At 50.9% G+C, this 20,974-nt stretch overlaps 1 protein-coding gene across 1 annotated transcript in view; it reads left to right on the forward strand.

The window, feature by feature from the left end:
• Window positions 1-20,585, forward strand: part of plcxd3 (phosphatidylinositol-specific phospholipase C, X domain containing 3) — a 62,498-nt gene extending 41,913 nt beyond the window's left edge. Inside the window, exon 3 of the mRNA XM_068029114.1 lies at window positions 18,269-20,585. Coding sequence (XP_067885215.1) covers window positions 18,269-18,425 — 157 coding nt within the window. The 3' untranslated portion in view covers window positions 18,426-20,585. The remainder of the gene's footprint in view (window positions 1-18,268) is intronic.
• The last annotated feature ends 389 nt before the right edge of the window (window positions 20,586-20,974 follow it).

A 20,974-nucleotide genomic window follows, 5' to 3' on the forward strand; every position in this document is an offset into this window, starting at 1 on the left:
GATATGTGGAGGAGGTGGGTAGGTGGGATTGAGGGATAAGGGAGAAGGTGGGTAGGTGGGGTTGAGGGATATGTGGAGAAGGTGGGTAGGTGGGATTGAGGGATAAGGGAGAAGGTGGGTAGGTGGGATTGAGGGATATGTGGAGAAGGTGGGTAGGTGGGATTGAGGGATAAGGGAGAAGGTGGGTAGGTGGGGTTGAGGGATATGTGGAGAAGGTGGGTAGGTGGGATTGAGGGATAAGGGAGAAGGTGGGTAGGTGGGATTGAGGGATATGTGGAGGAGGTGGGTAGGTGGGATTGAGGGATATGGGAGAAGGTGGGTAGGTGGGATTGAGGGATATGTGGAGGAGGTGGGTAGGTGGGATTGAGGGATATGTGGAGAAGGTGGGTAGGTGGGATTGAGGGATAAGGGAGAAGGTGGGTAGGTGGGGTTGAGGGATATGTGGAGAAGGTGGGTAGGTGGGATTGAGGGATAAGGGAGAAGGTGGGTAGGTGGGATTGAGGGATAAGGGAGAAGGTGGGTAGGTGGGATTGAGGGATATGTGGAGGAGGTGGGTAGGTGGGATTGAGGGATATGTGGAGAAGGTGGGTAGGTGGGATTGAGGGATAAGGGAGAAGGTGGGTAGGTGGGGTTGAGGGATATGTGGAGAAGGTGGGTAGGTGGGATTGAGGGATAAGGGAGAAGGTGGGTAGGTGGGATTGAGGGATAAGGGAGAAGGTGGGTAGGTGGGATTGAGGGATATGTGGAGGAGGTGGGTAGGTGGGATTGAGGGATATGTGGAGAAGGTGGGTAGGTGGGATTGAGGGATAAGGGAGAAGGTGGGTAGGTGGGATTGAGGGATAAGGGAGAAGGTGGGTAGGTGGGATTGAGGGATAAGGGAGAAGGTGGGTAGGTGGGATTGAGGGATAAGGGAGAAGATGGGTAGGTGGGATTGAGGGATATGTGGAGGAGGTGGGTAGGTGGGATTGAGGGATATGTGGAGAAGGTGGGTAGGTGGGATTGAGGGATAAGGGAGAAGGTGGGTAGGTGGGATTGAGGGATATGTGGAGGAGGTGGGTAGGTGGGATTGAGGGATATGTGGAGGAGGTGGGTAGGTGGGATTGAGGGATATGGGAGAAGGTGGGTAGGTGGGATTGAGGGATATGTGGAGGAGGTGGGTAGGTGGGATTGAGGGATAAGGGAGAAGGTGGGTAGGTGGGATTGAGGGATATGTGGAGGAGGTGGGTAGGTGGGATTGAGGGATATGTGGAGGAGGTGGGTAGGTGGGATTGAGGGACATGGGAGAAGGTGGGTAGGTGGGATTGAGGGATATGTGGAGGAGGTGGGTAGGTGGGATTGAGGGATATGGGAGAAGGTGGGTAGGTGGGATTGAGGGATATGGGAGAAGGTGGGTAGGTGGGATTGAGGGATATGGGAGAAGGTGGGTAGGTGGGATTGAGGGATATGTGGAGGAGGTGGGTAGGTGGGATTGAGGGATAAGGGAGAAGGTGGGTAGGTGGGATTGAGGGATATGGGAGAAGGTGGGTAGGTGGGATTGAGGGATATGTGGAGGAGGTGGGTAGGTGGGATTGAGGGATATGGGAGAAGGTGGGTAGGTGGGATTGAGGGATATGTGGAGGAGGTGGGTCGGTGGGATTGAGGGATATGGGAGAAGGTGGGTAGGTGGGATTGAGGGATATGTGGAGAAGGTGGGTAGGTGGGATTGAGGGATATGTGGAGGAGGTGGGTAGGTGGGATTGAGGGATATGTGGAGAAGGTGGGTAGGTGGGATTGAGGGATATGGGAGAAGGTGGGTAGGTGGGATTGAGGGATATGTGGAGGAGGTGGGTAGGTGGGATTGAGGGATATGTGGAGAAGGTGGGTAGGTGGGATTGAGGGATAAGGGAGAAGGTGGGTAGGTGGGGTTGAGGGATATGTGGAGAAGGTGGGTAGGTGGGATTGAGGGATAAGGGAGAAGGTGGGTAGGTGGGATTGAGGGATAAGGGAGAAGGTGGGTAGGTGGGATTGAGGGATATGTGGAGGAGGTGGGTAGGTGGGATTGAGGGATATGTGGAGAAGGTGGGTAGGTGGGATTGAGGGATAAGGGAGAAGGTGGGTAGGTGGGGTTGAGGGATATGTGGAGAAGGTGGGTAGGTGGGATTGAGGGATAAGGGAGAAGGTGGGTAGGTGGGATTGAGGGATAAGGGAGAAGGTGGGTAGGTGGGATTGAGGGATATGTGGAGGAGGTGGGTAGGTGGGATTGAGGGATATGTGGAGAAGGTGGGTAGGTGGGATTGAGGGATAAGGGAGAAGGTGGGTAGGTGGGATTGAGGGATAAGGGAGAAGGTGGGTAGGTGGGATTGAGGGATAAGGGAGAAGGTGGGTAGGTGGGATTGAGGGATAAGGGAGAAGATGGGTAGGTGGGATTGAGGGATATGTGGAGGAGGTGGGTAGGTGGGATTGAGGGATATGTGGAGAAGGTGGGTAGGTGGGATTGAGGGATAAGGGAGAAGGTGGGTAGGTGGGATTGAGGGATATGTGGAGGAGGTGGGTAGGTGGGATTGAGGGATATGTGGAGGAGGTGGGTAGGTGGGATTGAGGGATATGGGAGAAGGTGGGTAGGTGGGATTGAGGGATATGTGGAGGAGGTGGGTAGGTGGGATTGAGGGATAAGGGAGAAGGTGGGTAGGTGGGATTGAGGGATATGTGGAGGAGGTGGGTAGGTGGGATTGAGGGATATGTGGAGGAGGTGGGTAGGTGGGATTGAGGGATATGGGAGAAGGTGGGTAGGTGGGATTGAGGGATATGTGGAGGAGGTGGGTAGGTGGGATTGAGGGATATGGGAGAAGGTGGGTAGGTGGGATTGAGGGATATGGGAGAAGGTGGGTAGGTGGGATTGAGGGATATGGGAGAAGGTGGGTAGGTGGGATTGAGGGATATGTGGAGGAGGTGGGTAGGTGGGATTGAGGGATAAGGGAGAAGGTGGGTAGGTGGGATTGAGGGATATGGGAGAAGGTGGGTAGGTGGGATTGAGGGATATGTGGAGGAGGTGGGTAGGTGGGATTGAGGGATATGGGAGAAGGTGGGTAGGTGGGATTGAGGGATATGTGGAGAAGGTGGGTAGGTGGGATTGAGGGATAAGGGAGAAGGTGGGTAGGTGGGATTGAGGGATAAGGGAGAAGGTGGGTAGGTGGGATTGAGGGATAAGGGAGAAGATGGGTAGGTGGGATTGAGGGATATGTGGAGGAGGTGGGTAGGTGGGATTGAGGGATATGTGGAGAAGGTGGGTAGGTGGGATTGAGGGATAAGGGAGAAGGTGGGTAGGTGGGATTGAGGGATATGTGGAGGAGGTGGGTAGGTGGGATTGAGGGATATGTGGAGGAGGTGGGTAGGTGGGATTGAGGGATATGGGAGAAGGTGGGTAGGTGGGATTGAGGGATATGTGGAGGAGGTGGGTAGGTGGGATTGAGGGATAAGGGAGAAGGTGGGTAGGTGGGATTGAGGGATATGTGGAGGAGGTGGGTAGGTGGGATTGAGGGATATGTGGAGGAGGTGGGTAGGTGGGATTGAGGGATATGGGAGAAGGTGGGTAGGTGGGATTGAGGGATATGTGGAGGAGGTGGGTAGGTGGGATTGAGGGATATGGGAGAAGGTGGGTAGGTGGGATTGAGGGATATGGGAGAAGGTGGGTAGGTGGGATTGAGGGATATGGGAGAAGGTGGGTAGGTGGGATTGAGGGATATGTGGAGGAGGTGGGTAGGTGGGATTGAGGGATAAGGGAGAAGGTGGGTAGGTGGGATTGAGGGATATGGGAGAAGGTGGGTAGGTGGGATTGAGGGATATGTGGAGGAGGTGGGTAGGTGGGATTGAGGGATATGGGAGAAGGTGGGTAGGTGGGATTGAGGGATATGTGGAGGAGGTGGGTCGGTGGGATTGAGGGATATGGGAGAAGGTGGGTAGGTGGGATTGAGGGATATGTGGAGAAGGTGGGTAGGTGGGATTGAGGGATATGTGGAGGAGGTGGGTAGGTGGGATTGAGGGATATGTGGAGAAGGTGGGTAGGTGGGATTGAGGGATATGGGAGAAGGTGGGTAGGTGGGATTGAGGGATATGGGAGAAGGTGGGTAGGTGGGATTGAGGGATATAGGGAGAACTGGGTAGGTGGGATTGAGGGATGTGGGAGAAGGTGGGTAGGTGGGATTGAGGGATATAGGGAGAACTGGGTAGGTGGGATTGAGGGATGTGGGAGAAGGTGGGTAGGTGGGATTGAGGGATATAGGGAGAACTGGGTAGGTGGGATTGAGGGATGTGGGAGAAGGTGGGTAGGTGGGATTGAGGGATATAGGGAGAACTGGGTAGGTGGGATTGAGGGATGTGGGAGAAGGTGGGTAGGTGGGATTGAGGGATATAGGGAGAACTGGGTAGGTGGGATTGAGGGATGTGGGAGAAGGTGGGTAGGTGGGATTGAGGGATATAGGGAGAACTGGGTAGGTGGGATTGAGGGATGTGGGAGAAGGTGGGTAGGTGGGATTGAGGGATATAGGGAGAACTGGGTAGGTGGGATTGAGGGATATGGGAGAAGGTGGGTAGGTGGGATTGAGGGATATAGGGAGAACTGGGTAGGTGGGATTGAGGGATGTGGGAGAAGGTGGGTAGGTGGGATTGAGGGATATAGGGAGAACTGGGTAGGTGGGATTGAGGGATATGGGAGAAGGTGGGTAGGTGGGATTGAGGGATATAGGGAGAACTGGGTAGGTGGGATTGAGGGATGTGGGAGAACTGGGTAGGTGGGATTGAGGGATATGTGGAGAAGGTGGGTAGGTGGGATTGAGGGATATAGGGAGAACTGGGTAGGTGGGATTGAGGGATGTGGGAGAAGGTGGGTAGGTGGGATTGAGGGATATAGGGAGAACTGGGTAGGTGGGATTGAGGGATATGGGAGAAGGTGGGTAGGTGGGATTGAGGGATATAGGGAGAACTGGGTAGGTGGGATTGAGGGATGTGGGAGAAGGTGGGTAGGTGGGATTGAGGGATATAGGGAGAACTGGGTAGGTGGGATTAAGGGATGTGGGAGAAGGTGGGTAGGTGGGATTGAGGGATGTGGGAGAAGGTGGGTAGGTGGGATTGAGGGATATAGGGAGAACTGGGTTGGTGGGATTGAGGGATATGGGGAGAAGGTGGGTAGGTGAAGTTGAGGGATGTGGGAGAAGGTGGGTAGGTGGGATTGAGGGATACGTGGAGAAGGTGGGTAGGTGGGATTGAGGGATATAGGGAGAACTGGGTAGGTGGGATTGAGGGATATAGGGAGAACTGGGTAGGTGGGATTGAGGGATGTGGGAGAAGGTGGGTAGGTGGGATTGAGGGATATAGGGAGAACTGGGTAGGTGGGATTGAGGGATATAGGGAGAACTGGGTAGGTGGGATTGAGGGATGTGGGAGAAGGTGGGTAGGTGGGATTGAGGGATATAGGGAGAACTGGGTAGGTGGGATTGAGGGATATGGGGAGAAGGTGGGTAGGTGGGATTGAGGGATATTGGGAGAACTGGGTAGGTGGGATTGAGGGATATGGGAGAAGGTGGGTAGGTGAAGTTGAGGGATGTGGGAGAAGGTGGGTAGGTGGGATTGAGGGATACGTGGAGAAGGTGGGTAGGTGGGATTGAGGGATATAGGGAGAACTGGGTAGGTGGGATTGAGGGATATGGGGAGAAGGTGGGTAGGTGAAGTTGAGGGATGTGGGAGAAGGTGGGTAGGTGGGATTGAGGGATATGGGGAGAACTGGGTAGGTGAAGTTGAGGGATGTGGGAGAAGGTGGGTAGGTGGGATTGAGGGATACGTGGAGAAGGTGGGTAGGTGGGATTGAGGGATATGGGGAGAAGGTGGGTAGGTGGGATTGAGGGATATGGGGAGAACTGGGTAGGTGAAGTTGAGGGATGTGGGAGAAGGTGGGTAGGTGGGATTGAGGAATATGGGGAGAAGGTGGGTCGGTGGGATTGAGGGATATGGGGAGAAGGTGGGTCGGTGGGATTGAGGGATATGGGGAGAAGGTGGGTCGGTGGGATTGAGGGATATGGGGAGAAGGTGGGTAGGTGGGATTGAGGGATATGGGGAGAAGGTGGGTCGGTGGGATTGAGGAATATGGGGAGAGGGTGGGTCGGTGGGATTGAGGAATATGGGGAGAGGGTGGGTCGGTGGGATTGAGGGATATGGGGAGAGGGTGGGTCGGTGGGATTGAGGGATATGGGGAGAGGGTGGGTCGGTGGGATTGAGGGATATGGGGAGAAGGTGGGTAGGTGGGTTTGAGGGATATGAGGAGAAGGTGGGTAGGTGGGATTGAGGGATATGGGGAGTGTGTGGGTCAGTGGGATTGAGGGATATGGGGAGAGGGTGGGTCGGTGGGATTGAGGGATATGGGGACTGTGTGGGTCAGTGGGATTGAGGGATATGGGGAGAGGGTGGGTCGGTGGGATTGAGGGATATGGGGAGTGTGTGGGTCGGTGGGATTGAGGGATATGGGGAGAGGGTGGGTCGGTGGGATTGAGGAATATGGGGAGTGTGTGGGTCAGTGGGATTGAGGGATATGGGGAGAGGGTGGGTCGGTGGGATTGAGGGATATGGGGAGTGTGTGGGTCGGTGGGATTGAGGGATATGGGGAGTGTGTGGGTCGGTGGGACTGGCAGAAAAACACAATATCAACATGTACAATGACAACACTCAGCTCCACCACAGCACCACCTCAACCGAGCCTTCCACCGATCTGATTTGTCACATGCTGCTTGTCTGAGCAGACATTTCCTCCAGCTACTTATTGTGACAATAAAGCCATAGACTCCATTCTCGAGCCACCGAACCCATCTGTCTCCCTGGAAACTGTCTGACACTGAAAGCACCTGTGAGGTGTTTTGGGACATTTTATTACTTTAAAGCTGCTATATAAATGCAAGGTATTGTTGTTGTTGAAGGAGACCTTCCATAATCCTGGTGTCCTTTTTCTCTGACCTCATATCTCCATCCCTGTAATATTGTGTAACTTCACCCCTGTCTCAGCTGATCTGTTGCTTCACCCTCATTCATGCCGTTGTTACCTCTAGACTATTCCAATGCACTCCTGAACCGTCTCCCATCTCCCACTCCAAATAAACAAGATCATCTGAAACTCTGCTGCCTGTCTCCGAGCTCACACCAAGTCCCGTTTCCCCTATCACCCCTGTGCTCGCTGACTTACATCGGCTCTCGGTCAAACAACACCTCAATTTTTACAATTCTCATCCTTGTTTTCAAATTCCTCCATGGCCTCGACCCTCCCTATCTCTGTAACCTCCTCCATGGCCTCTCCACTCCCTATCTCTGTAATCTCCTCCATGGCCCCTCCCCTCCCTATCTCTGTAACCTCCTCCATGGCCTCTCCTCTCCCTATCTCTGTAATCTCCTCCATGGCCCCTCCACTCCCTATCTCTGTAACCTCCTCCATGGCCTCTCCCCTCGCTATCTCTGTAATCTCCTCCATGGCCTCGCCCCTCCCTATCTCAGTAACCTCCTCCATATCCTCTCCCCTCCCTATCTCTGTAACCTCCTCCATGGCCTCTCCACTCCCTATCTCTGTAATCTCCTCCATGGCCCCTCCCCTCCCTATCTCTGTAACCTCCTCCATGGCCTCTCCTCTCCCTATCTCTGTAATTTCCTCCATTGGCCTCATCCCTCCCTATCTCTCTAATCTCCTCGAGCCCCACAACCCTCTGAGATATCTAAAATAAAAGCAAAATACTGCGGATGCTGGAAATCTGAAACAAAAACAAGAAATGCTGGATTCACTCAGCAGGTCTGGCAGCATCTGTGGAAAGAGAAGCAGAGTTAACGTTTCGGGTCAGTGACCCTTCTTCGGAACTGACAAATATTAGAAAAGTCACAGATTATAAACAAGTGAGGTGGGGGTTGGGCAAGAGATAACAAAGGAGAAGGTGCAGATTGGACCAGGCCACATAGCTGACCAAAAGGTCACGGAGCAAAGGCAAACAATATGTTAATGGTGTGTTGAAAGACAAAGCATTAGTACAGATTAGGTGTGAATATACTGAATATTGAACATCAGCAAGTGCAAACCTGAAGAAAATCAGATTGTTTTTCTTCAGGTTTGCAGTTGCTGCTGTTCAATATTCAGTATATTCACACCTAATCTGTACTAATGCTTTGTCTTTCAACACACCATTAACATATTGTTTGCCTTTGCTCCGTGACCTTTTGGTCAGCTATGTGGCCTGGTCCAATCTGCACCTTCTCCTTTGTTATCTCTTGCCCAACCCCCACCTCACTTGTTTATAATCTGTGACCTTTCTAATATTTGTCAGTTCCGAAGAAGGGTCACTGACCCGAAACGTTAACTCTGCTTCTCTTTCCACAGATGCTGCCAGACCTGCTGAGTGAATCCAGCATTTCTTGTTTTTGCCTCTGAGATATCTGCTCTCCTCTAATTCTAGCCTCTTGTGCATCCCTGATTTTAATCACTCCACCATTGGCGGCCCCGCCTTTAGTTGCCGAGGCCCGAAGCTCTGGAATTCTTTTTTTTTCCAAAAATATACTTTATTCATAAAATTTGAAAAGGTACAATACTTAACATTACATGCTTTGGAATTCCCTCTCTAAACATTTCTGCTTCTGGAAGCTTAACTCTTTGATCAATCTTTCCGTCATCTGACCTAATGTGGTGATGGAGTCAGTATAGTGGGGGCATAGACACTGTTCTCTGCAGCTGTGACTGGGAGTCCCAAAGGTTGTCTTACCTGTCTGGTGCCTGGGTTAAGGACATCTCCTCGTGGCTGGAGATGAACTTGAAGTAGGAGGTGGAGGATCCAGTTGTCATGATCCACGTAGGAACCAACAACATAAGTAGAACTAGGAATGATCTGCTGAGAGAGTTTGAGGAGTTAAGGTCCAGATTAAAACGCAGAACCTCAAAGGTTATAATCTCTGGATTGTTACCTGAGCCACAGGCATAATAGGGTCAAGCAGATTAGAGAATTAAACGCGTTGTTCAAAGAGTGGTGTGAGACACTGGCATCGGTATTGGGAATGGGATGGGCTCCACTTAAACTGGGCTGGGATCAGTGTCCTGGTGAATTGTATCAATAGGGCCGTGGATAGGGCTTTAAACTAATGGTGCAGGGGGTGGGGTGCTGAGGGGTCAGGTGAAGGTAGATTTAGAAATCCAAAGAGAAAAGTCAGGACAATAGAACAGTGTAGCAATGTGGGTAAAGAGAAGCAGACTGGGACAAGAGGCAGAGAGTTTAACAGTGATGATGCATCAGCGAATAAGGTCCATGCAAAGAATAGTCGTAAAAAAATAAAAATTAATGTCTCTTTATCTGAATGCATGAAGCATTTGCAATAAGATAGATGAACTGGAGGCACAAATAGAGATGACTGGGTTAGATCTAATTGCCATTGCAGAAATCATGAGGGGTCTGGACAGAGTAAATAGAGAGAAGCTGTTCCCATTGGCGGAAGGATCCAGAACCAGAGGACAGTGATTTAAGGTGATTGGCAAAAGAAGCAATGCTGACATGAGGAAAAACCTTTTTATGCAGCAAGTGGTTAGGATCTGGAATTCACTGCCTGAGAGTGTAGTGGAGGCAGATTCAATCATGGATTTCAAAAGGGAATTGGATAATTATCTGAAGAGAAAAGATTTGCAAGATTACGGAGAAAAGGAAGGGGAGTGGGACCAGCTGAGTAGCTCTTGTGGAGAGCTGGCACAGACATGATGGGCCGAATGGCCTCCTTCTGTGTTATAACCATTCTACGATTCTATGATAATATTTCCTTATTAAGGTTAATACTCAAGATAGGCTCATGGAGTTGGGTTAATATATTAGCATGGATAGAGGATTAGTTAATGGACAGGAAGCAGAAAGTAGAGATAAACTGGGCGTTTTCAAGTTGGCAGACTGTGAATAGTGGAGTGTCACAAGACTCAGTGCTGGGGCCTCAGCTATTCACACTCTATATTAATGACTTAGATGAAGAGACAGAGAGTAATGTATCTAAGTTTGCTGATGATACAAAGCTCGGTGGAAAGGTAAGCTGTGGGGAGGATGTAGAGAGGCTGCAAAGAGATATAGACAGGTTACTTGAGTGGGTAACAAGATGGTAAATGGAGTATAACGTAGGGAAGTGTGAAGTTGTTCACTTTGATCGTAAAAATAGAAAAGAAGAATACTTTTGAAATGGTGTGAAACCTGTAAATGTTGGTGTTCAGAGAGGAGATATTTCATAACACTCAGCAAAGATACATTCCAGTGAGAAAGAAAGACTCCGGGAAAGGACGCACCATCCATGGCTAAGTAAGGAAGTTCAAGATAGTATCATATTGAAAGAAAAAGCATATAATTCAGTGAAGAGTAGTGACAGGTCAGAAGATAGGACAGAATATTACAACACAGCAAAGAATGACTAAAGAATAAGGAGAGACCAATTAGAGTACAAGAGAAAGCTAGCTAGAAATATAAAAACAGATAGTAAGAGTTTCTACAGGTATTTAAAAAGGAAAAGAGTAAGTAAAGTGAGCCTGTAGAGAGTGAATCTGGGGAATTAATAATGGAAAATAAGGAAATGGTGGAGGAATTGAACAGATTTTTTGCATCTGTCTTCTGTAGAGGATACAAATAACATCCCAGAAATAATTGTAAATCAAGAGTTGAAAGGGAGGGAGGAAGTTAAAACAATTCCCATCACCTGGGAAATGGTACTGACAAAATTATTAGAACTAAAAGCAGACAAGTCCTCAGGTCCTGATAACTTCATCCTAGGCTGCTGAGATAGTAGATGCATTTGTTTTAATTTTCCAAACTTCCCTCGATTCTGGAAAGGTCCCATTTGATAGGAAAATAGTGAATGTGACTCCTCGATTCAAGAAAAGAGGGAGACAGAAAGCAGGAAACTACAGGCCAGTTAGCTTCACATCTGTCGTAGGGAAAATGCTAGAATCTATTATTAAGGAGGTTATAGCAGGGCCCTTAGAAAATCTCAATGTAATCAGGCAGAGTTAACACAGTTTGTGAAAGGGAAATCATGTATAACTAATTTATTAGAGTTCTTTGAAGAAGTAACAAGCAACATGGATAAACGGGAACCTGAATGTGGAATACTTAGATTTCCAGAAGGCATTTGACAAGGTGCCACATCAAAGGGTAATAAATAAAATAAGAACCCATGGTATAGGGGGTAACATGTTAGCATGGATAGAGGATTGGTTGGCTAACAGGAAACAGAGAGTAGGCATAAATGGGTTGTTTTCAGGTTAGAAAGCTGTAACTGGTGGAGTGCCACAGTGATCAGTGCTGCGGCCTCAACCATTTACAATCTATATCAATAACTTGGATGAAGGGACTGAATGTATGGTTGCTAAATTTGCTGATGGTACAAAGATAGGAGAGTAAGTTGTGAAGATAACATAAGGAGTCTTCAAAGGGATATAGATAGGTTAAGTGAGTGGGCAAAGATTTGGTAGATGGTGTATAATATGGGAACTTGCCATATTATATGAACTTGCCCACTTTGGCCGGAAAAATAGAAAAGCAACATATTGTTTAAATGGAGAGAGATTACAGAACTCTGAGATGCAGAGGAATCTGGGTGTCCTGTACACGAAACACAAAAAGTTAGTATGCAGATACAGGAAGTGATTAAGAAGGCAAATGCAATGTTGTTTATTGCAAGGAGAATGGAATATAAAAGTAGAGATGTTTTGCTACAGTTGTACAGGACATTGGTGAGACCACATCTAGAGTATTGTGTACAGTTTGGTCTCCTTACTTAAGAAAGGACATAATTGTATTGGATGCAGTTCAGAGAAGGTTCACTCGACTGATTCCTGGGACGAGAGGGTTATTTTATGAGGAAAGGTTGGAGAGGTTGGGTCTGTATTCATTGGAGTTTAGAAGGATGAGAGGTGATTTTATTGAAACATATAAGATCCTGAGGGGACTTGACAGTGTGGATGTGGAAAGGTTATTTCCTCTTGTGGGAGAGACTAAAACTAAGGGGCACAGTTTAAAGATAAGGGGTCTCCCATTTAAGACAGAGAGGAGGAGAAATGTTTTCACTCAGAGGGTTGTGAGTCTGTGGAACTCTCTTCCCCGGAGAGCGGTGGAGGCAGGGTCATTGAATGTTTGTGTTTTAAGGCAGAGGTAGACAGATTCTTGACAAACAAGGGAGTCAAAGGTTATCGGGGGTAGGCAGGAAAGTGGAGTATAAGATCAGCAATGAACTTATAGAATGGCGGAGCAGGCTCGACCAGTCGAATAGCCTATCCCTGCTCCGAGTTCATATGTTCATATGTACGAGAGACTTGGGTGTACTCATACAAGGAATACAGGTAGTTAGGGGTGCAGGTACACCAAGCAAATCGGAAAACAAATGGCATGTTGGCCTTCATTGCAAGGGGATTGGAGTACAGGAATGAAGAAGTCTTGCTACAACTGTACAGAGCATTGGTGAGACCACATCTGGAATACTGTGTGCAGTTTTGGTCTCCACAGTTAAGAAAGCATATGCTTACATTGGAGGCAGTGCAGCAAAGGTTCACTGGATTGGTCCCTGGGATGAGGGGGTTGCCCTATGATGAGAGGCTGAGTAAATTGGGCCTGTACTCTCTGGAGTTTAAAAGAATGAGAGGTGATCTCATTGAAACATACAAAAGACTGAAGGATCTGGATAGGGTAGACACTGAGAGATTGTTTTCCCTGGTTGGGGAATCTAGAACACAGGGGCACAGTCTCAGGATAAGGGGTTGATCACTTAGCACGGAGATGGGGAGGGTTGTGAATCTTTGGAATTCTCTACCCCAGAGGGTTGTGGATGCTCCATCGTTGAATACATTTAAGGTTGGGATAGACAGATTTTTGGTCTTGCAGGGAATCAAAGGATATGGCGAGTGGGCAGGAAAGTGGAGTTGAAGCCAAGATCAGCCATGATCGTATTGAATGGTGGAGTAGGCTCGATGGGCCGAACGGTCTACACCTGCTCCTTTTCTTTATGTTCTTAAGTGGCTTAGTGTCGATTGTGTCTGTTAACGTTCCTGTGAAGCACCTTGGAATGTTTCACCATGTTAAAGGAGCTATCTAATTGCAAGCTTCCCTTATCAATATGGGGAGAAGGTGGGGGTTGGGGTTGAGGGATATGGGGAGAAGGGTTGGAATTTGGGGTGAAGATAGGTGTTGAAGTTGGGAGATATGGGGAGAATGTGGGTAGATGGGAATGGGGGGACTGGGGGGCAGGTGGAATTGGGGAAATGGGGAGGGGGGGGTTGGAGGATATGGGGAGGGGGGATTGGGGAGGTGAGTTTGGGGGATATGGGGAGGGGGAGATTGGCAGATATGGGGAGGGGGGATTGGGGGATATGGAGAGGGGGGATATGGGGAAGTATGATTGGGCGATATGGGCAGGGGGGATTTGGAAAGGAGGATTTGGGGAGGTGAGATTGGGGGATATGGGGAGGGGGAGATTGGGGGATATGGGGAGGGGGGATATGGAGGGGGGGATTGGGGGATATGGAGAGAGGGGATATGGGGAGGTGAGATTGGGGGATATGGGGACGGGAGATTGGGGGATATGGGGAGGTGGGATTGGGGGATATGGGGAGGTGGGATTGGGGGATATGGCGAGGGTAGATTGAGGGATATGGGGAGGGAGAGATTGGGGATATGGGGAGGTGGGATTGGGAGGATATGGGGAGGGGAGATTGGGGGATATAGGGAGGGGAAGATTGGCGGATGTGGGATTGGGGGATATGGGATTGGGGGGATATGTGGAAGGGGGGATATGGGGAGCTGGAGATTGCGGGAATTGGGGAAGGGATTGGGGGATATGGGGAGGGGGAGATTGTCGGATGTGGCGAGGGGGAGTTTGGCAGATATGGGGAGGTGGGATTTGGGGATATGGGGAAGGGGATTGGTGGATATGGGGAAGGGGATTGGGGGATATGGGGAGGTGGGATTGGGGGATTTAGCGATGGGGGATTGGGGGATATGGAGAGGGTTGATTGGGGGATATGGGGAGGGGGAGATTTGCGGTTATGGGGAAGGGGATTGGAGGATATGGGGCGGGGATTTAGGGATGGGGGATATGGGGAGGGGGGTTTGGGGGATATGGGGAGGAGGAGATTAGGGGATATGGGGAGGTGGGATTGGGGGATATTGGGGGAGATTTGGGGATATGGGGAGGGGTTTTGGGGGATATGGGGAGGGGGAGATTGGGGGATATGGGGAGGGGGAGATTGGGGGATATGGGGAGAGGGGATATGGGGAGGTGGATATGGGGAGGGGGATTGCGGGATATGGGGAGCTGGGATTGGAGGATTTGGGGAAAGCGAGATGGGGGATATGTGGAGGAGGGATATGGGGGGGAGGGATTGGGGATATGGGGAGTGGGGATTGGGGGGATATGGGGCGGTGGGATTGGGGAGATATGGGGAGGTGGGTTTGGGGATATGGGGAAGGGGGATTGGGGAGGTGGGATTGGGGGATATGGGGAAGGGGATTGGGGAGAAATGGGGAGGGGGGATATTGGGGGATATGGGGAGCTGGAGATTGCGGGATATGGGGAAGGGATTGGGGGATATGGGGAGGGGGAGATTGTCGGATGTGGCGAGGGGGAGTTTGGCAGATATGGGGAGGTGGGATTTGGGGATATGAAGTGCAGTGATTGTGGGATATGGGGAGGGGGAGATTGGGGGATTTCGGGAGGAGAGATTGGGGGATACGGGGAGGGGGGATTTGGCGAGGGAGATTGGGGGATATGGGGTGCTGGGATTTGGGGAGAGCGAGATTGGGGGATTTGGGGAGAGCGAGATTGGGGGATATGGGGAGAGGGAGATTGGGGATATGGGGAGGGGGGAATATGAGGAGCGATGTTGGATATGGGGAGGAGGGATTGGGGGATATGGGGAGCGGGGTTTGGGGAGAGGGAGATTGGGGGATTTGGGGAGAGCGAGATTGGGGGATATGGGGAGAGGGAGATTGGGGATATGGGGAGGGGGGAATATGAGGAGCGATGTTGGGGGATGTGGGGAGATGGGATTGGGGGGATATGTGGAAGTGGTTTGTGGGATATGTGGAGGGAAGATTGGGGGATATGGGGAAGGGGAGATTGGGGGATATGGGGAAGGGGATTGGGGGATATGGGGAAGGGGATTGGGGGATATGAGGAGGTGGGATTGGAGGATATGGTGAAGTGGATTGGAGGATATGGGGAAGGGGAGATTGGGGGATATGGGGAAGGGGAGATTGGGGGATATGGGGAAGGGGATTGGGGGATATGGGGAAGGGGAGATTGGGGGATATGGGGAAGGGGAGATTGGGGGATATGGGGAAGGGGATTGGGGGATATGGGGAAGGGGATTGGGGGATATGAGGAGGTGGGATTGGAGGATATGGGGAAGTGGATTGGAGGATATGGGGAGGTGGGATTGGGGGATATGAGGAGGTGGGATTGGAGGATATGGGGAAGGGGATTGGGGGATATGGGGAGGTGGGATTGGGGGATATGAGGAGGTGGGATTGGAGGATATGGGGAAGTGGGATTGGGGGATTTGGGGAGATGGAGATTGGGGGATTTGGGGAGAGGGAGATTGGGGGATATGGGGAGGTGGGATTGGGGGATATGGGGAGCTGGGATTGGGGGATTTGGGGAGATGGAGATTGGGGGATTTGGGGAGAGGGAGATTGGGGGATATGGGGAGTGGGATTGGGGGATATGGGGACGGGAGATTGGGGGATATGGGGAGGTGGGATTGGGGGATATGGGGAGGTGGGATTGGGGGATATGGCGAGGGTAGATTGAGGGATATGGGGAGGGAGAGATTGGGGATATGGGGAGGTGGGATTGGGGGATATGGGGAAGGGGATTGGGGGATATGAGGAGGTGGGATTGGAGGATATGGGGAAGTGGATTGGAGGATATGGGGAGGTGGGATTGGGGGATATGAGGAGGTGGGATTGGAGGATATGGGGAAGGGATTGGGGGATATGGGGAGGGGGAGATTGTCGGATGTGGCGAGGGGGAGTTTGGCAGATATGGGGAGGTGGGATTTGGGGATATGGGGAAGGGGATTGGTGGATATGGGGAAGGGGATTGGGGGATATGGGGAGGTGGGATTGGGGGATTTAGCGATGGGGGATTGGGGGATATGGAGAGGGTTGATTGGGGGATATGGGGAGGGGGAGATTTGCGGTTATGGGGAAGGGGATTGGAGGATATGGGGCGGGGATTTAGGGATGGGGGATATGGGGAGGGGGGTTTGGGGGATATGGGGAGGAGGAGATTAGGGGATATGGGGAGGTGGGATTGGGGGATATTGGGGGAGATTTGGGGATATGGGGAGGGGTTTTGGGGGATATGGGGAGGGGGAGATTGGGGGATATGGGGAGGGGGAGATTGGGGGATATGGGGAGAGGGGATATGGGGAGGTGGATATGGGGAGGGGGATTGCGGGATATGGGGAGCTGGGATTGGAGGATTTGGGGAAAGCGAGATGGGGGATATGTGGAGGAGGGATATGGGGGGGAGGGATTGGGGATATGGGGAGTGGGGATTGGGGGGATATGGGGCGGTGGGATTGGGGAGATATGGGGAGGTGGGTTTGGGGATATGGGGAAGGGGGATTGGGGAGGTGGGATTGGGGGATATGGGGAAGGGGATTGGGGAGAAATGGGGAGGGGGGATATTGGGGGATATGGGGAGCTGGAGATTGCGGGATATGGGGAAGGGATTGGGGGATATGGGGAGGGGGAGATTGTCGGATGTGGCGAGGGGGAGTTTGGCAGATATGGGGAGGTGGGATTTGGGGATATGAAGTGCAGTGATTGTGGGATATGGGGAGGGGGAGATTGGGGGATTTCGGGAGGAGAGATTGGGGGATATGGGGAGGGGGGATTTGGCGAGGGAGATTGGGGGATATGGGGTGCTGGGATTTGGGGAGAGCGAGATTGGGGGATTTGGGGAGAGCGAGATTGGGGGATATGGGGAGAGGGAGATTGGGGATATGGGGAGGGGGGAATATGAGGAGCGATGTTGGATATGGGGAGGAGGGATTGGGGGATATGGGGAGCGGGGTTTGGGGAGAGGGAGATTGGGGGATTTGGGGAGAGCGAGATTGGGGGATATGGGGAGAGGGAGATTGGGGATATGGGGAGGGGGGAATATGAGGAGCGATGTTGGGGGATGTGGGGAGATGGGATTGGGGGGATATGTGGAAGTGGTTTGTGGGATATGTGGAGGGAAGATTGGGGGATATGGGGAAGGGGAGATTGGGGGATATGGGGAAGGGGATTGGGGGATATGGGGAAGGGGATTGGGGGATATGAGGAGGTGGGATTGGAGGATATGGGGAAGTGGATTGGAGGATATGGGGAAGGGGAGATTGGGGGATATGGGGAAGGGGAGATTGGGGGATATGGGGAAGGGGATTGGGGGATATGGGGAAGGGGAGATTGGGGGATATGGGGAAGGGGAGATTGGGGGATATGGGGAAGGGGATTGGGGGATATGGGGAAGGGGATTGGGGGATATGAGGAGGTGGGATTGGAGGATATGGGGAAGTGGATTGGAGGATATGGGGAGGTGGGATTGGGGGATATGAGGAGGTGGGATTGGAGGATATGGGGAAGGGGATTGGGGGATATGGGGAGGTGGGATTGGGGGATATGAGGAGGTGGGATTGGAGGATATGGGGAAGTGGGATTGGGGGATTTGGGGAGATGGAGATTGGGGGATTTGGGGAGAGGGAGATTGGGGGATATGGGGAGGTGGGATTGGGGGATATGGGGAGCTGGGATTGGGGGATTTGGGGAGATGGAGATTGGGGGATTTGGGGAGAGGGAGATTGGGGGATATGGGGAGTGGGGGATATGGGGAGTGGGGGTTATGGGGAGGGGTGATTGGGGGAATATGGTGAGGTGGGATTGGGGGGATATGGGATTGGAGGGATATGTGGAAGGGGATTGGGGGGATATGGGGAAGCCGGAGATTGGGGGATATGGGGAGTTGGAGATTGGGGGATATGGGGAAGGGATTGGGGGGATATGGGGAGGGGGAGATTGGGGGATATGGGGAAGGGTTTGGGGGGATATGGGAAGGGGGATTGGGGGGATATGGGGAGGGGGGGTTTGTGGGATATGACGAGAAGATGTTTAGATGAGGTTAGTCTGTTAAAAGGTGTGTGTTTTTTGACCCTAATGAACTGTGGTTCTTCATAAACATGACACAATGATATTCTGTGTTATGTAATTTATAATCACAGGGCTCTCCCTGCAATGATGCAATGGGTTCGGTCACAAAAGCCCGGAGAGAATGGAGTCAACATTGTGTCAGCGGACTTCGTGGAGCTGGGAGATTTTATCAGCGCTGTCATCAGACTCAATTACCTCACAGAAGAAGGAGCACCCAATGCGACTTGACCAGTCTCTCCTGCTTACCTTTCTGTTCCCCTTCCCAGTGTGATTCAAAGCCTATAACCGTATTGCTACAAGCAGTGTTTCCAGATCTTTCTGTGAGTGCCTGTCTGTTGACTGTCATTGATGTATTAATGCCATTCTGTTATCTTGGTGCCACCGGTGGTTGTGGGAGAGAGCAGGGGGTGGACGTTGGGTCTGGTTGAAGATGTCCATAAAAAAACTGTTTCTGGTTTGTTTGAATTTGTTTATTGGGAGGATAATTGAATTAGTGAAGACTCTGGTAGAGTAGGTGATGTAGTGATACCTCCTCTGGCACCTGGGGTTGAACTCAGTAAAAACTGTTGGGATGAGACTCACTCCTTAAACCTCCCAGCTCCAGTGCAATCTGTCCGAACCCCTCAAATCTCCATTCATTAACTATCATCCATCCTCCATGGCATTCCCATAATGGACGTCACAAACTCCAATTACAAATGCAGCACCAACATCTTGTTCTGTCCCTGTGGGGTAAATTTCCACCTGGGCAGTTACCTGACAGAGCCTCATGGCCTTCCATCACTCGCCCATCGCTCGCCCGTCACCCGCAAATCACTCGCCCATCGCTCACTCTTCACCCGTTCATGGTTCACTCTTCATCCGCCAATCAGAGAACATGCCCATCACTCGTCCTTCACCCACCCACCAGAGAACACATTCCACTTCCAATCCATTGATTGGATGGATTCTATGATGTTGAGTTATTGGCTTTTGCAGATAATACCGAGTAGTGCAGACTGATGTTCACCGTATGCCTGTAGATACAAATTACAGTTTCCATTTTTATGGGCCTGAAATAGTAACATGTGAACATTAGGAAGAGACAGAGGCCATTCAGCCCCTCGAACCTACTCCACCATTCAGTTCGATCATGTTTGCTCTGTACTTCAACTCGACTGACCAGCCTTCGCTCCCTATCCCTTGATACCCTACCCACCAAAAAACCTCATGATCTCAGTCTTCAAATCTCCAATTGATCCACAGGTTTTTGCAGAGAGGAGACCAGATTTCCAACTCTACTTCGTGTGAAAAAGCACTTCCTCATTTCAGTTCTGTTCCCTTCTTCTGGATTCACCCACCCAAGAAAATTGTTTCCCTGTATTTACCCTATCAAATACTTTATTATTTTAAACACTTTGATCGAATCTTCAAAACTCAAGAGCTATGACACTGATGTTTGATTAGATTTATTACTGTAATATTAGTGTTTTCATTGGCCAGTAATGAATCTATCCCTGCTGGTTGAGTAATACTACAGTAATAAATCTAATCACACAGCAGCGGACCATGGGACAGTAGTACAGGTAGATAGTTTGCTGAAAGCACCTGGGAGGGTAGTTGTGTGGGGACTATAGGTTTTAGCCAGGGTTTCTGCCCTTATCCAGTGACTCCTGGCAAGAAACAAGTATGGGATGTTGGGGGAGTCTGTAGTTATCAAAACCACACACCCTGTGAACACATATTATCCAAGTTCATAATTGAAGAGTGAGGGACATTCAGCACCTGTGAACTGCTCCGAGCACAAGCTCAGAGTGTCAGAGGAGTGGCGAATTGGGAGCAGTGAAAGAAAGCTGCTGCTTGGAGATTTTTTACACAGTCTTCTGAGTTAGAACAGTGGAAGAACACAGCTGACATGGCAGCCAGCAGTGGTAGGCATCTTGGTTGTGTTGTAGTCACATGACCCAGCTACAGGTCTCACAACCAAATATTGAGACAGGACTAAAGGAGCCACAGGCAGACAAGTGACAGTGTGCTGGAGAGCGGGTAATACACATCATTAACAAGGTGATGGCTGTTAAGAGTGAGATAGAAAAACTTAATATTTTGTACACCCAGTGTCAATATCAAATACTTGCCTACCATGGTTAGATACAGAGTGAAGCTCCCTCTACACTGTCCCCATCAAACACTCCCAGGACAGGTACAGCACGGGGGGTTAGATACAGAGTAAAGCTCCCTCTACACTGTCCCCATCAAACACTCCCAGGACAGGTACAGCACGGGGGGTTAGATACAGAGTAAAGCTCCCTCTACACTGTCCCCATCAAACACTCCCCAGGACAGGTACAGCACGGGGGGTTAGATACAGAGTAAAGCTCCCTCTACACTGTCCCCATCAAACACTCCCAGGACAGGTACAGTACGGGGGGTTAGATACAGAGTAAAGCTCCCTCTACACTGTCCCCATCAAACACTCCCAGGACAGGTACAGCACGGGGGGTTAGATACAGAGTAAAGCTCCCTCTACACTGTCCCCATCAAACACTCCCAGGACAGGTACAGCACGGGGGGTTAGATACAGAGTAAAGCTCCCTCTACACTGTCCCCATCAAACACTCCCCAGGACAGGTACAGCACGGGGGGTTAGATACAGAGTAAAGCTCCCTCTACACTGTCCCCATCAAACACTCCCAGGACAGGTACAGTACGGGGTTAGATACAGAGTAAAGCTCCCTCTACACAGTCCCCATCAAACACTCCCAGGACAGGTACAGCACGGGGGGTTAGATACAGAG

This window comes from Heterodontus francisci, chromosome 4, assembly GCF_036365525.1.
Source record: "Heterodontus francisci isolate sHetFra1 chromosome 4, sHetFra1.hap1, whole genome shotgun sequence".
Taxonomy (NCBI): domain Eukaryota; kingdom Metazoa; phylum Chordata; class Chondrichthyes; order Heterodontiformes; family Heterodontidae; genus Heterodontus; species Heterodontus francisci.